General features: G+C 37.2%; 1 protein-coding gene across 1 annotated transcript in view; it reads right to left on the bottom strand.

The window, feature by feature from the left end:
* Positions 1 to 3,060: 3,060 nt before the first annotated feature.
* The window catches only part of CHSY3 (chondroitin sulfate synthase 3), a 335,828-nt gene continuing 321,917 nt past the window's right edge, over positions 3,061 to 16,971 (bottom strand). The window contains exon 3 of the mRNA XM_090288002.1: positions 3,061 to 5,286. Coding sequence (XP_090144128.1) covers positions 3,724 to 5,286 — 1,563 coding nt within the window. The 3' untranslated portion in view covers positions 3,061 to 3,723. The remainder of the gene's footprint in view (positions 5,287 to 16,971) is intronic.

Below are 16,971 nucleotides of genomic sequence, written 5' to 3'. Positions count from 1 at the left end.
AAAAATCATATGATCATATCAAGAGATGCTGAAAAAGCTTTTGACAAAGTACAACACCCATTTTTGATGAAATCACTCAACAAAATGGGAATAGAGGGAGCATACCTCAACATAATAAAAGCTATATACGAGAAACCTGAAGCCAACATCATACTCAATGGACAAAAACTGAAAGCATTTCCCCTGAGATCAGGAGCAAGACAAGGACGTCCACTCTCTCCACATCTATTCAACATAGTCTTGATAATTCTAGCCACAGCAATCACACAAGAAAAGAAATAAAAGGCATCCCAAGTGGAAAGAGAAAGTAAAACTGTCATTATTTGCAGATGACATAATCGTCGTCGTCGGCAGCCGTCCGTCTCGAGAGACGATGGTGTAGCTTCTTAAGAGTCTATCTGCACCGCCGAGAATGGCTGTGCAGTCCGACTCGGGAGTGACACGGTATCTGTCTCCTCCCGTGTTGAATCGACATCTTGCGATGACGCTGGAGTGTCCTCTCCAGTGAAGCTGAAGCTACAGAGCCTGGGCAGGGTGATATGGAGGGTCTGCTGTTGCCCATGCAGCAGACCCCCCCTCTCTTCGCAGCTGAAGGGTCCAAGGGAAAGACGGAGTCAATACAGCTTGGCTTCAGGTGCGCCGCAGGAGTTGCCGGTGTTGACTACAACGTCGAACCGCCTTAGGGACTCCGGCTCCGGATTTTCTGTTGGGGTTTACTCCCTTAGCCTTTCCCCTGAAGAGGTATGCCGCAAGGCAGCGGAGGTTTTTTGGAATCAGAGTTTTCCTTCTCTGATGTGCCCTGACTGGAAGATCGAACCAGCGACACTTAGCTCGCAGGCCGACGCTCAATCCACTGAGCCAAACCAGCCAGGGGGCAATAACATACATATATTGTGCTTTATGTTGCATTCACATTGTGTTGCTCTTCAACCTTAAAGGGATTTTGAGCAACAGATGCGAAACAAATTTTTTAAAACCACTCTTAATTTTACTAGTATAATTCCAGTAAATTTTCAGTCAGAAAATATTGCAGTACTTGAAAAAAATCACAGGAAAGCTTAATACCAAATTATAAAATAGAATTTAAATACACCTTTATTAATTTCAGTACAGTGAGTATGTTCAAATGAGATCCCTGGATTCCCTTGTTTCATCAGTATATACTAATTTCATCAGTATAAGGGGAGAATACCACTTCATCCCTGAGCAGCTGCCCCATGACTCTCTAAGACCTGGGGTGTTTTATTTATTTATTTATTTTTAGAGAGAGGGGAAAGGAGAAAGAGAGGGAAAGAAACATCACTGTGTGGTTGCCTCTGACTCGCGCCCCCAACTGGGGACCTGACGTGCAACCTAGTCCTGTTCCCTGACTGGGAATCGAACCAGCAACACTTGTCTCGCAGGCCAACACTCAATCCACTGAGCCAGACCTGGGGTCTTTTAAATGAGACCTTTATATTTATTCCTCTGTAAAACTCTCTGCTATTTCAGTTGTCCCTGATTTATTTTCTTCATTAAAAAAAATCATTAATAATTGTTATTTAGTAACAGAGCTTCCAAAATGACTATTATTACTAAATGTTAACAGATGTACTGTTCATTTTTTTAAAAATTAAAATGTGTATACTGTTTGGGAAGATAAAACCTGCAGAAGAGCTAAGTCACACAATGTAGAAAAAATAAGCTATTAAAGTAACGGTATGTGAAGGCCAGAGACAATATGAGAGCAGACTTTAATTCTGAACTGTTGGCCCTGTCAAATTTTTTAACATCCAAAAGTGCCATTAATCCCTTTCTAATGAATATGACATTTTATGAAGATTATATGTCATAGTCCAGGAAAGTGCTACCATGTTTGTTGCAATATTAAGCAATGCTATTTTTTTTTGAGGCCCCTGAAATGTCATCACTGAAAGAGATTACCATCACTAAGGCAAATGTTACAGGGCCTCCTGACAATCAGTTTCAATAATGGTAACAATTTATAACAATCTCTTTCAAGTCTATTTCAATGCCAGTTTTACTCTTAATTGTGTGAAAAAAGAAAATCAAAGTGCAGAACAGTATGTAGAATGTGCTACATTTTGTATGTATAAAGGGTGAAAAAATAAATATGTGCCTTTTCTGCTTAAGAAACTCTGGAAAGACAGGCACACAAACATACATACACCCCAACAGTGGCCATGTGTACTTGAGACAGACAGATGCGGGTGGATGGGGTCATGTCTGATTGGGACAGATAGATGCGGGTGGATGGGGTCATGTCTGGTTGGGACAGATAGATGCAGGTGGATGGGGTCATGTCTGGTTGGGACAGATAGATGCGGGTGGATGGGGTCATGTCTGGTTGGGACAGATAGATGTGGGTGGATGGGGAATGGAGCCTCTTCTTGCATCGTTTTCCATTTTCTCTCTTGAAAAAGATTTATGTTTTCTACAAATTGGAAACCACTGATTCTGTTTTAAAAAGAATAATATATGAAATTAAAGGAGATATTTTCTTATGTGGTTTCTATAATTGCACAATTCTAATTCTAATTATAAAATTAATTTTATATTCATAATTTCCCCATTGAGTTTTTGTAATTTTGAGCCATTGACAATCCATATTAAAGGCTGTTTCTGACTTATTCTGGGTTCAGGTTGGTTGCAAAGCTGAAGAGGTTGAGGAGGAATGCTTGTCCTGGACTGAAAATTATTGAATAAAGAAACCACTCATTTTAATCACTTACTGAACTAGAATTTAAAGCATATTACAACTAGCATGGCCATAATCTCTCATTAACTTTTCCAGTCTGTGTAGCAAACACATTTTGGTGACTATAACCCCTATAAGAATTACATCAAATGTGACTAAAAGGAAACAACACGACTTTTTCAGTGTTTTTGAAAAAGAATACTGTATACCTGTGTTTATTATAAATAACCAGGTTCTGTCATTTTTATCTTCTTGCCAGCAAATGAAGGACATTGTTTTATAAAGCTTCTAAAATGTACATGAATATTTAATTAAATCATATTTCTTGAGAAAATAAAGTTCATTCGCTTTTATAGCAGTTGTGAGGAGTACATAATTTTCTTAAGACCAGGGTAGCCAGTACCGGTTACTTGTGGAATAAAACTCCTCAATTTTTAAAACATTTTCTTAAAAAATAAACATACAATCATAAGTGTTCATTTACTTTAAAAATTCTAAAGATGAAGAAAATTATTGTATATATATATTTCAGTCCTTGTATAAATTACAAAACTCAAGTTTATGTTACAGAGTCCCTTCCCCATAGGAAGCATAAAGCACTTTTGTGGTACCTTTCACCAGTTAATATTTGTATCACATTGAATTTGACAAACAAAATAAAAGTCGATATTGCATCTATAAGACCCAAGAGAACATTCTTCTAAGCTGTCTCTCATGGTGAAAGAGCTTCAAAAGTCATTTGACTGCCATGACTTAGCTCAGTCACAAATAAAGATATATCAAAGTAATACACATATTGACTTCAGTAGAAATCTGAAATATCAGTGAACTGCAGACTCCTTTTGCTTGAGGTCAACAAACACCCTTTGGAAGACAACCAAGAGTTGTTTAGGACCAGAAAAACAAAATAAAATTATGACAATAATAATTATTATAATAAAAATAACAATAATAAAATAAAAATAACAACAACTGACAATGAGGTAAACTCCCCTTTAAAAAGGCAACACATGTTGCCTGGCCTATCAGGAGAGAGTTCGATTGTACCTGACACCCAAATGTTTTTCCAACCAGATTTCAGCCAGTTGCATGGTTGAGGCAAAAGTACTTGCCTTGGATCCTAAGCACATCTTATACTGCTTAGGGTCCAAGTTAGGGTCACAATGAACTGGATGAAAAATATGCACCACTCCTACTTCTTGACTTCTGAAAGGTGTTAAGCCAGATAGAATAACTTTATTATAGAGGTCTACATCTTCCAGTCCCCAGCCCTGTATTGAGGTATCAAATCCACCTACACCCAGAAGATCACTTTTATAAATACAGGTAATTCCGTATCCATAGTCCCTCCAAAATCCAGTCTTCTTTGAGAAGACAAAGTCATCATGAGTAGGAGGATTTCCTCCATTGGTTACCTTTGGATTGTACTGGCTAAATATGATGGGGTAGTACACCTGTTGTCCCTGAATTGTATTGTCTCTACATCGTTGGAGAAAGTCTCCTCTGAAGATCAAGTCAACATCACAAAATAGCAGCAAAGTATCATTGTCAAATTGGGAAGAAGCCACTTCAAGACCAAGACCTCTGGAAAACTCTCCCTTCATGGGAATCAGGGTCACTTCTGCTTTAGTGTACTTGCCCTGATAGTCTTTTATCAGCTCAATATGCTTGTTGGAATCTTGGCCAGAATCCCTACTAAACAGGATGATGACCAGTTTTACATTCTGCTCTGGGATAAGACAAGTATTTTCAAAGTTCTCCATGAACCTCAAGAAAATGTCAAACCTTCCAATGAGAGGAACAAGAATGTGTATTTTCTCTTCATTGTGCCCTTCCATTGCTTTGGCCCCTTGAAAAGAGGACAATATCTTTAAAGAACTGGATATAAAGGAGAATGACTGCATGTCACTGTTAATGCTCTCCACAAGACTGGGGACGTCTAGCTCTTTGGCTTCTCTGAAGAAAGGCTTACTGAACACCTGCTGGAGGTAGGCGTGCCGTCTCACTGGCACCGTCAGCTTCCTCCCCTTGTGTCTTTTGTATAAGAGGAGTAGATCCAGAATGTACTCTACCCCATGCATGGGGTCCACCCTGCGGTAGCCATATTGGATTTCTTTGAAGTCGATGAGCCGTCCCCTACTTTTGGCATTCTCATTGATTAACTCCATCACCTGCAGGACAGTGTCATCCAGTGCTGTTCTGAGGATGCTGCTGATGCTTTGTCGAGGTGGCTGGTTCTCAGATGCTGAGTAAAGGAGCTTTCCTGTCAGGAACTCCCATTCTAACACCTCGTCCCTCTCCCGAGGCTGGAAGTGGTTGAAAGAAGGCATCACTCCCAGCTGCTGGTCCTCTTTGCTCACTTCGCCATTACTGAACTTGCTCATCAGCGCACTTTCCCGGTGCAGCTGAATAGTGCGGTAGTGAAGTTCAGAGATTTTTCGGCTGAGCATGTAATTATGCAGCCTGTATTGGTATGCTGGCCTTTTGTTTGGATGAAGGGTTATGGCTGCATGGATTTTGCTATTGTGAAGGTCTTGAATATAACCCTTTCGATTGTGTTCATAATTTTCATGGAATAGTTGCTGCATCTGAAAAGCAAAAGGAAATTGCGATGTTAAAATAAATGTTAAATAAAACAATAAACTAAACCATTACAACATTACAATTAACATATTTAATAGAAATTATATATGTGGTATTTCATAACAAAATCACTTGTAAAATTTGTATTTAAAATAAATGAAAATAGCTCTGGCTGGTGTGGCTCAGTGGATTGAGCACTGGCCTGCAAACCAGAGGACATGGTTTGATTCCCAGTCAGGACACAGGCCTGGGTTGTGGGCCAGGTCCCCAGTTGGTGGTGCATGAGAGGCCACCACACATTGACGATCTCTACTCCTCTCCCTTCTTTCTCCTCTCCCTAAAAATAAATGAATACAACAGATTTTTTAAAAAATGAAAGTAATTTAAAAATGGCACATCCACATGTTCAAATATTACACACTAACCTGTCCATTCATAGACAAATACTGCATGCTAACCCCCAGCTATATATTTTGAAGTAAAGAATCTTTGTCCCTCTACTCCTTCTAAAATCGACCTAAAACATCAAAAAAAAACCAAGAATTGAATATATCCATAACCCTATAATGGATCATTGTGTTAGGCAAGTCAGTAGAGCATGGATTTTCCAAAACGGGGGGCTCACCTAACGTGTAAACCCAATGCCCTGCTGCTTGGAATGACAATATTACCTCCAAAGCAGATGTAAATTTTATTTAGTAGCTTGATATGCCATCCTTACAGAATAACTTCTTGGTAAAGTAAGGTGGGACAGAAAATACATTGATCTATACTCCAATTTAAAAGATCATATCTCAAATTAGACACACTTGTTGTCCTTTTGCACCTGAAAGTGTCTCTGCTAGTCTAGAACAAGTTCACTACTTCAGACATAAACAGAAATCAGGAAAACATTGAATTGTGATATCAGACTTCAAACTGCCAATTGATTCCTCCTCTGCCAATCAATAAAGAAACCTCCATCACACCTATTCAAGATAACTACTAAAAGAGAAGGTGGAGGAGGAGGAACCCATGAATATATTAATGAATGAGGAGAAAAGAAATACTGCAAACTTAAGAATATATATCCAAAGCAAGTGAAAGTTATGGGACAATCAAATAAATTAAAGAAAATACAATTTCCATAAAAAGGACTCAAGGAATGAATAAATGATATTAAAGAAGATAATAAAACCACTGATAGTTACATTACAAGAAGCATAAAGAGATTTGAGGAAAACACAGGTGGAATAAAAGAGACAAGAAAATTTACTAAAATAATAGAAATATGAAATAGAAGTTAAAAGTTTGGATATATATATGTGTGTGTGTGTTTGTATATATATCTTCATGTCATTCATATATATTTAATATAAATTTAAAAGTTAGGATATCTATTTAATACTATTGAATAGCTATTAAAGGAGATAAAATATGTATGTAAAATATGTCTGAGGGACATACTATCCTTAAAATGAGGCAGATATATGTGTGCAATTTGGCCAAGATAAAAACAAAATCAAATAAACAAACAGAACCCACTTGACTCTAAGAGTGAAAGAGTGAATCTTGCCAAAACACACTCCACAGCAACAGTCAATGCTGAAAAACGTAGAGCACAGCCTAGGAATACCCCCAAGCAGCAAATTAGTGACTCACAATTTTATGTTCAATCAATCTGGAACTCAAATTATCCCAAACAGGCTAGAGGTCAAATTTTAATGTAAAAAAAAAAAAAATAGCGCTTAACATATGAGAACTTGTGGCAGATTGGTGATGATAAATTATTTGACATTCCTCCCATTGGAAGGTGGGTTCTCTGTCCCCTTCTCTTAAATCTGGGTGACTCTGTAACTACCTTAACTAACAGACCACAGCAGAAGTGACACTGTGCCAATTTCCAGATTAGCTACTCTTGTATTTTGGCGCTCATACTCTGGAGAAGCCAGCTGCTAAGTAAAAAGTCTGAGTTATTTTCCTTGTTGCTGGCCAGGATTTTCAGTAAAATGTGGGATAGCAGAATCCTTGGCCCAATCCCAGAGTCAATATCTCTTTTCAGCACATTAAAGAAGTTCTTTCCTAGTTTTCGTTTGCAAAGAGTTTTCATCATGAGTGACTTTTGATGTTGAGCAAATGGTTTTTTTTCCTGCATCCATTGAGAAGATTCTGTGATGTCCTTTTTTCTTTTCTGTTATGGTTACACTGGTTGTTTTTCTAATATGATACCATCTTGTATTCCTTGACTAAATTCACCTTAATCCCAATATAATATTCTCTTTACATATGGCTGGAATATATTTGCAAATATTTGTTTACAATATACTGTGAAGTATCAATTCTTCCCACTTGATATATAGATTCAGTGCAATTCTGGTACAAATCTCTTCATAATATGTTGCTGTTAATATTAACAAGTTAATTCTGAAATTTATATAGAAATGAGAAGTCAAAGATACTCAGAACAATCTTAAAAATACTACAAATAAAAAGTTAAAGAAATTTAGAAAGTATGATATTGGTACAAAGATAAAAAGAACAAAGGACGAAAATAATCCATAAGCAAACATACACATGACTTAGTACTTATTACTTGACACTAAAGAGTGAAGAAAGGGGGTCTTTTCAGTAAACAGTACTAGGTCATTTTGGATATTCATATGAAAAATAGTAAAACCTGACCCCTACATTCCACAACTAAAAAAAACAAAACTCAGATGAATTGTTAGTATAAATATAAAATGTTAAAAAAATACAATATCTGAAAGTTGACACAAGAAAATAGCTAGGTTAGGTTAAGATTTCTTAAATATGACACAATGTACGAATCATACAAACAGATTGGTAAATTGGGCTGCTTTAAAATTAAGAACTCTGTTTCTCAAAAACATCATTAAGAGATTATAAAAGAAAAGCTACAGAATGGGAGAAAATATTAATAGATCTTACAGAAAATGACTAATACCCTGAATATGTAATGAACCCATACAAATTAGTAAGAAAGAAGGACAAACCCAATTAAAAATGAAAAGAAAACCTGAATGAGCACTTCACAAAAGAGAATATGCAAATACCCAATAAACATCCCAAAACATTTGTTAGTTCATTCATCACCAGGGTAATGAAACTTGAAGTCACAATGTAATAACATTATGGACCTACAAGAATGCTAAGACTCAACAGACTGATAATGCACTTTCAAGATTTGGAACTCTCATACATGGCTGATGAGAATGAAACTTGGTTCAACCATGTGGAAAACTGTGTCAACTAAAACCTTTGACTCAGTAATTCTACTCTTAGATATGCATCTGATACAAATGCATATATTCATACATTTAAACATATGTAAGAATTTCCATAGTAGCATTATTCAAAATACCCTGAAACTGAAAGTAATACAATTGTACATCAAGAGTAGAGAAATAAATATAGTATATTCATTTAATGGAAAACAATACATTAATTAAAATAAATGAAACACTACTACTCACAACAATGTGGGCAAACCTCACAAATAAGTGAAAAAAGCCATATACAAAAATACACTTGGTTGATTCTATTTATATGATATTCAGAAACAGGTAAAGCTAACCTATGTTGTTAGCTGTTAGAATAGTGATCAAATATCAAGAAAGAGAGCTGGGAGCTCAAGAGTGCTGTTAATGTTGATCTAGGTCATGGTTAAATGTATGCATTCAATTTGGGAACATTCATGGAACTTAAGATATGTTTGTCTATTATATCCCAATTAATAAAATACTTTATTTTTAAAACATCAGATACATGCATGTAGAATTAGGTAGGTTTTTCTGATATCTATGTACATAAATGTGTGTGTGACCATGTGGGTGGAGAGAGAGAGAGAGAGAATATATCACAGAAGTTTCCCTCGAGAAGGTGACCTAAAAGGAATAAGACCAAGACCATAGCAGATTTTTTATCTCCAGTATTTCACCTGGTTGCTTTTCCATACTCAGATTTTTCAAATCAACATCTTTTGACTTTGAAGACTATAGCAGTAGATATTTTGAGAAGGATTGGATTTGGTTCAAGACTTAGTTCAGCTGCAGCCGATATTTTTTTCCTGCAAACACATGCCAATTACTATGTTAAATCAAATTAAATTTATAATATGCAGTGGGCTTTTATATCTCCATTTTGTAGTATTATTATTATTTTTCACCTGAAATTGTTTCAACATTTTACTTTATGTAATTTTCCACATATATTTTTCTTTCTATGCAAGTTAAAAAAAAAAATTTCAGATCATAGATATACTACTAATTATACCACCTCTAAAGTATTGGCTATCTGAAATTATTTTTTCTAAGGCATGTTTTACCAATGTAAAAAGAAAACGTTCTAAATTAAATAGGAAGCATTGCTCAGAGCTAAGCTGTTAAACTGCAGACTTATCTAGCTGCTTTAGGGATACTGATAGGATCCATACAGCACAATCAGATAAAGGTGACATTCTGTTATGGAACAAAGAATACCTTAGGATTGAAATGTTTAACTAACTTGCATCACTCATCATTTACAATCCAAGCTGTCTCTGTAGTGCTTATCTTTCTAATGTATTCCTTTGCAGAAATATTGCCAGCAGACAACAACAGTGATGGGGAGGAACCTTAAAAGCAGTACATCAATACATAATCCAGGTAGCACAGTAATAATGAGAACATCTTGAATTTGTCATATTTTCCACCGAGAATCATAGATCATATCCAACTCTTCTCCTTTTATATATAGGGAGGTGCAAGCAATACAGGATAGACGTGAGAATGTTCTATGTGAGGATGTTTAAGAGTCTGGCTCTGGAGCCAGCAAGATTTGAATTTGAGTACAGGCTCCACAACCTCTAATCCATTCCATGGCCAATCTGTCTAAATTTCAGTCTTCTTATCTATAAAAGAGAAAATGTCAACTACCTCAATGAATATTAAACCATTTCTCAAAAAGAACAAATATATACATATATATAATGCATATATATATATATATATATATATATATATATATCGTCGTCGTCATCGGCAGTCGTCCGTCTCGAGAGACGATGGTGTAGCTTCTTAAGAGTCTATCTGCACCGCCGAGAATGGCTGTGCAGTCCGACTCGGGAGTGACACGGTATCTGTCTCCTCCCGTGTTGAATCGACATCTTGTGATGACGCTGGAGTGTCCTCTCCAGTGAAGCTGAAGCTACAGAGCCTGGGCAGGGTGATATGGAGGGTCTGCTGTTGCCCATGCAGCAGACCCCCCCCTCTCTTCGCAGCTGAAGGATCCAAGGGAAAGACGGAGTCAATACAGCTTGGCTTCAGGTGCGCCGCAGGAGTTGCCGGTGTTGACTACAACGTCAAACCGCCTTAGGGACTCCGGCTCCGGATTTTCTGTCGGGGTTTACTCCCTTAGCCTTTCCCCTGAAGAGGTATGCCGCAAGGCAGCGGAGGTTTTTTGGAATCAGAGTTTTCCTTCTCTGATGTTCCCTGACTGGAAGATCGAACCAGCGACACTTAGCTCGCAGGCCAATGCTCAATCCACTGAGCCAAACCAGCCAGGGGGAATATATATATATAATGCTTAGCAATCTGTCTGGCACACAGATAACACTTCATAAATGATAACTGTGTATAAACAATAGTTCAGGGATCTGCCAACCTACCCCAGAGATTGTTCTTTCTAGCTGGGAGTTTTCAGAGAATGAGAGCCGCACCCTTCAGTTGGCTTGCTCCACCTTTGTTCATTTCTGGGAATGCCTGGGAGTTATAATTTGATCACATACACTCAGTGATTCACTGTATCTAACGTGCCATTGAGGTACCTTCTGCTCACAAAAGTCCTCAACATTTTTACTAGAAGAAACATAAGTTATTGTAGGGATTTCAGGAAACCAGGGTTCAAGAAGGTTAATGATTTAATCAAGGGTCCAATGAGAATAATGACATTACCACTAAAGCTAAAAGAAGTAGCCAGTTTTGCTACTAAGTTTTGAATGTAGTAAATATTGTTTTCGGGTGTAAAATTTACTTTTAAAATTATATTACCTTGTTTGAAATAGTTCAGGACCTCTACTTTAAGTTGGTTTCCTCTCCTTTACAGCATTTTCAATGGATGTCACGGTACCTGCAGAGCATTACTCCGAAAAGGGCAATCATGTCACAATAACGGAATCACTCAGTGTGTCCTGACTGCGAAGGAAATTATCTGAGAAGCCATAAAAGAAATTTATTACAAAAGTCTGGGACTGAAAGAATAAATGGCAAAATACAGCTGTATGTTATTAATCTTTTACTATATTAAACTTCCGTTTCCCCCTTAGATTTATTAATATCAAAAACATAGCCAGGTAGCTTCTGGAGTGGTCACAGCTCTGTAAATTAAGGGTTTCCATTTCAGCAATTAAAATCTTAAAAGGAACAGGAAGGGGCTGACTGCAACCAGACAGAACACAACTTTCAGAGCAATGCGAAGTTCACAGAAGTAGACACTGTGGAAAGTTTAGTAAGGGATAGAAAAGATAAAAATTAGGAGAGCTAAAAAGTGGAATAGAAATGAAGAGTTTAAGGTGAGAAGTTGTGCTAAAATATTGACCAGAAAGCTCCATGCTTGCAAGGTAGACAGCTTTGGGAAATACTAAAAGGTATATTGGAACAAGTATATTTTAAAGTAAAAACATGCAAAAGTATAGATTTTTTTAAAAGGGTACAGTGAATTAGAGAAACAATTTGGGACTTAGAGGAGTGTATTTGTTACATAGTAACTGCTATTCAAGTTATGAGTCAGCTATTATTATTACTGTAGTTGCTATTTGTGTTTACTATTATTATTAATATAGGTATGAAATGAATAAGTTAGAATGACCTTGATTAAGTTTCTCCAGAAAATCACCTGAATATGCTCAGTATGGCCATCATTTGACTTCAGATTATCAATTAAAAACTAAAAAACTGAATCAACATCATGAGGTCTCTACTGAAATGAAGGGGGAATAAGAGGCCAAGGCATGATTGGAGAGCTGTTCACAAACACCTTTCATAGTTGCATTTATTTATTTCTTTTAAGAAGAAAATTTCCTTCATTTATTTGTGTAAGGAAGCTTTTTCTGATTTAGTGCAAATTATTTTGTTCCCATTATGCCATTCCATTTTTCCTAAAAAGAAAGAACCCTCCAACTTAGAAAATTCCCTTTGAATCTCTTTCTGTGTATGAGCTTAAGGCAGATTTGAGAAAAGGAAGGATTCTTGTTCTAGGAAGTACAGACTCTGCAAATGTGAATAATTTGTGAGGGTAAACAAGAAAGTAAATCTTTAGAGTTGTATAAAATATAATGGTGCATTTGTACCTCAGGGTTGGTTAATTTGTCTTACAAATATTTAATCTCATATTATTCTCTATGGTTTAGTTATACAGTGTTACATAACTACATGAAAAGTTTTACCCCTTAATGAAAATACCTAATGATCTTTTTATTCTTTAATATCAGTCAATGTAATAGGTCTAAGCCAAATAGTAAATTTTCAAGTTAAAACTATTATTTTTCCACAATTCTTGCCTTCAAATATTAAAAGTAACATTATTAAGGTGTGTCCTACTTCTCTAGTGATAATGACCAGGTAAAAACAGTCCCTAATTCTAAATATTAAAAAATACACATATATATTCCATAATTATAGAAACTAAACAATGTTAAACAGTATAGCTTGAATAAATTGTCACATAAAATTAAAAGCATTATTTGCTGCTAAGTTTTATAAAAATAATGACACCTTGGAAGTAGCCAGATCTAATCCACAAACTAAACATTTACAGTACAACATGTAATAAAATTCCATGGAACTAAATACATGCATCCAAATAAATTACAGATACAACTGAAGGAATGTGAATGAGACCAGGTGACTGTATCAATGTCACTGTCCTGTGATATTTAACTACTGTTCTGCAAGATTTTTCATTGGGAGAAAGTAGTTAAGGGGTACATGGAATTTCTTTGCATTATTTTTTTTTTCAACAGCTTATAAGTCAATAATTATCTTAAAAATGTTTAATTAAAACTACATGCCAAAAATTAAAAATAAGATATTTTGCCTCACTTAAAAAAAAAAAAATCACACCAAAGTGTACTTAAAAGCATCAGATGTTGAAAACTTATAGTACAAAACTGTAGGTGTGATTTTAACATTCTTTTGTAACCACAGTGCTTTGAATGAATTTAATTTGAAAAATGCAAAGTGAGGAGTGCATTTTCTAGCTATTTTCAGTCCCAGGAACATTATGATTGATTTATGAATTTAAGTTTCCCAGGAGCATTAATTTTCTTGAATATCTATTTTAAAATAACTAAAAAAAAAAAAATTAAATGTTTTCCTTTTGAAATCTTGTTGCCTGCTACAACATAAATGAACCTTGAGGACATTATATTAAGTGAAATAAGCAAGTCACAAAAAGACAACTACTGTATGATTCCACTTCTCTAAAGTATCTAAACTAGGGAAATTCATATAAGCAGAGAGCATTCAATAGAATGGTCATTTCCAGGGACTGGGGGGTGGGGGAATGGGGAGTTGTTTAATGGGCATAGATTTTGTTTTGCAAGATGAAAAAGTTCTAGAGGTCTGTTGCCCGACATTGTGAATATAGTTAACACTACTGCACTAAATAGTTAAAAATGATTTAAGGTGGTAAAAAAATTTATTTTCCTTTTATTCCACATGGTCCTAACCTAAAGAGGAATACAAGTCACAGTCTGGCCAATTAACATACTTTGTCATGAAATTTAACCCAGTTTAGCTTCATTCATGGGCAAGATCTTTTTCAGGTTAGCAATAAATGGTTCCCTTCTATAGGTTCACATTTTGCACATTAAAATCCCATAGAAAGAAAAGCAGACCTTGCCTCCCAGATGAAGGCAGAAAAGTGACAAGAAAGCCAGTGCTGTGGAGAGCACCAGCCACAGCACTGGGTTCTTCCTAAGGCCAGATCGAGCTAGGACTGTGGTGTCCTCAGACAGTAGTTTCTCCTCTGGCTAGATGATGAGCTATGGGTCTGTGACCTATAACCAAAGGGATCCTGTCAAAAATGATCTGATGAACTGGTATGCTTTAATTTCAGCCCTGTGCTAATGCTCTTTATGACATGTCTTTGTTTAATTAACAAATTCAGCCTGGCTTGAAATCCAAACATCTCACCTGGCCAATCTGTACCATTGAAACTGGTACTTTTATTCCTGTTAAAAATAAATAGCTGTCAGACAACACAAAATAACTTCCAGATATGATAAAGTGTTCTCAACAGGATATTCTCTACTGCTTAAAAATATAATACTGACTTCTGGCCAAGATGGAGGCCTAGACAGACACGCTGTGTCTCCATCCACAACTAAGAAGCAATACAACTACCTCAAAACTAGAAACAACCAGAAGTTCCAGAAAATTGGGCTACATGGAAGTCCAACAAACAAAGATATAAAGAATAAATACTCATCCAGACAGGTAGGAGGGGCAGAGCCAGGGCAGAGAGGACACAGTGTGGTGGCAGTGACAGCAGCAACGGTAGTGGCAGGCCAGCGGAAAGCACAGTCACACATTTTAAAAACTCAGGAGGAACATCTGGAGATAACTCCAAGCACCAGACTGGACTGTGCAGCTCATAGTCCCAGTGCCAGGGAAAATAAAGCCTCATTGCTTCTGACTGTGCAAACCAGTGGGGGCTGGGGCTGAGGAAAAAACTTTTGGTCTCTCAGCACAGCCTGATTGTTTTAAGGGCCCCTGTGGACCTAGAACATCCGCAGACCCACCCACTCTGGGAACAACAGCCAGGGCAGCAGCTGGAGGGGCACCAGTCCAGTGTGGAAGTGGGAGAAGTGCCTGGAGAAGTGGCGAGTGCTGGGCAGGTGGCATTGTTCCTTCTTGGACCCCTCCCCCACATACAGTGCCACAACATGGTGAAACAGGTCTCCCATTACTGACAAATACCTAAGGTTCTGTCCCTTACAACATAGTTGGAGTGACAGCTCTCCCTGGGACATGGAAGCAAACAAACACAGGAGACTTCCAGCCAAGATGGAGGTGTAGATAGACACACTTCATCTCCCTCCACAACTAAGAAGGAATACAACTATTGCAAAACCAGAAATAACCAGAAGTACCAGAAAATAAATGGAAATCCAACGTATAAAGTCTTAACAAGACTGCAGACCCACCCACTCTAGGAACAACAACCAGAGCAACAGCTAGAGAGGCACCAGTCCCATATGAAGTAGGAGAAGTACCTGGAAAAGAGGCAAGTGCTAGCAAGCAGCATTGTTCCCTCTCAGGCCCCTCCCCCACAAACAGCACCACAACATGGTGAAATGTGTTGCCCTCTACTAATGAATACCTAAGGTTCCACCCCTTACAACATACCAGGAGTGACAGCTCTACCTAAGACACAGAGGCAAACAAACACAGGAGCCTGTCAAGATGAAGAGACAGAGAAGTATGGCCCAAAAGGGAGAACATATCAAGGTTCTAGTGGGAGAATTAAGTGATGAGGAAATAGCCAACTGAACAAATGAGGAGATAGCCAACCTAACAGATGGAGAGTTCAAAACACTGGTGATAAAGATGCTCACAGGCTTGACAGATATCCTTAAGTATGGCAAATGCATAAGGGAAGAAGTGAAGGCCTTGCAAAATTAAACAAAGGAAAATCCACACAAAACCAAAGGAGAAGGGAAGGAAACCTTGGTTCAAATCAATGATTTGGAACATAAGGAAGTAAAAAAACAGTCAACCAGTACAGAATGAGGAAATAAGAATTGAAAAAAATTAGGAGAGGCTTAGGAATCTCTGGGACAACTTTAAACGTGCCAACATCAGAACTATAGGGGTGCCAGAAGGAGAAGAGAAAAAACAAGAAATTGAAAGCTTATGTGAGAAGATAATGAAGGAAAACTCCCTAAATTTGGCAATAGACATACAAGTCCAGGAAGCACAGAGAGTCCCAAATGAGCTAGGCCCAAAGAGGAACACACTAAGACACATCATCATTAAAATGCCAAAGGTTAAAGATAAAGAAAAAATTTAAAAGCCGCAAAAAAAAAAAAAAAAAAAAAAAAAAAAAAAAAGGCAGAGAGTTACCTACAAAGGGGTGCCTATAAGACTCTCAGCTGATTTCATAAAAGAAACTTTGCAGGCAAGAAGGGATTGGTGAGACGTATTCAAGGTGATGAAAAGCAAGGACTTACAACCAAGATTACTCTATCCAGCAAAGCTATCATTTAGAATGGAAGGACAGAGAAAGTGCTTCCCAGATAAGGTAAAGCTAAAGGAGCTCATCATCACCAAGCTATTATTATATGAAATGTCAAAGAGACTTACTTAAGAAAAAGAAGATCAAAATTATGAACATTAAAATGAAAAGAAACTCACAGCTATCAACAACAAAATCTAAAAAATAAAAACAAAATCCAACTAAGCAAACCAGAATAGGAACAGAATCATAGGTATGAGGGTTTTCAGCTGGGAAGGGAAAAGGGGAGAAATGGGGAAATGGTGCAGGGATTAAGAAGCATAATTGGCTGGTGCAAAATAGACAGGGGGAAGTTAAGAATAATATAGGAAATGGTGAAGCCAAAGTACTTATATGCATGACCCATGGACATGAACTAAGGGTGGGTGGAATTGCTGTAGGGAAGTGGGGTACTGGGCAGAGGAGAGCAAAGGGGG

Source organism: Furipterus horrens, unplaced genomic scaffold (genome assembly GCF_987537825.1).
Source record: "Furipterus horrens unplaced genomic scaffold, mFurHor1.1.pri manual_scaffold_10, whole genome shotgun sequence".
NCBI classification, from domain to species: Eukaryota; Metazoa; Chordata; class Mammalia; order Chiroptera; family Furipteridae; genus Furipterus; species Furipterus horrens.
The sequence above is the reverse complement of the archived record's forward strand: the minus strand, read 5'-3'. Positions and strand labels throughout refer to the sequence as shown.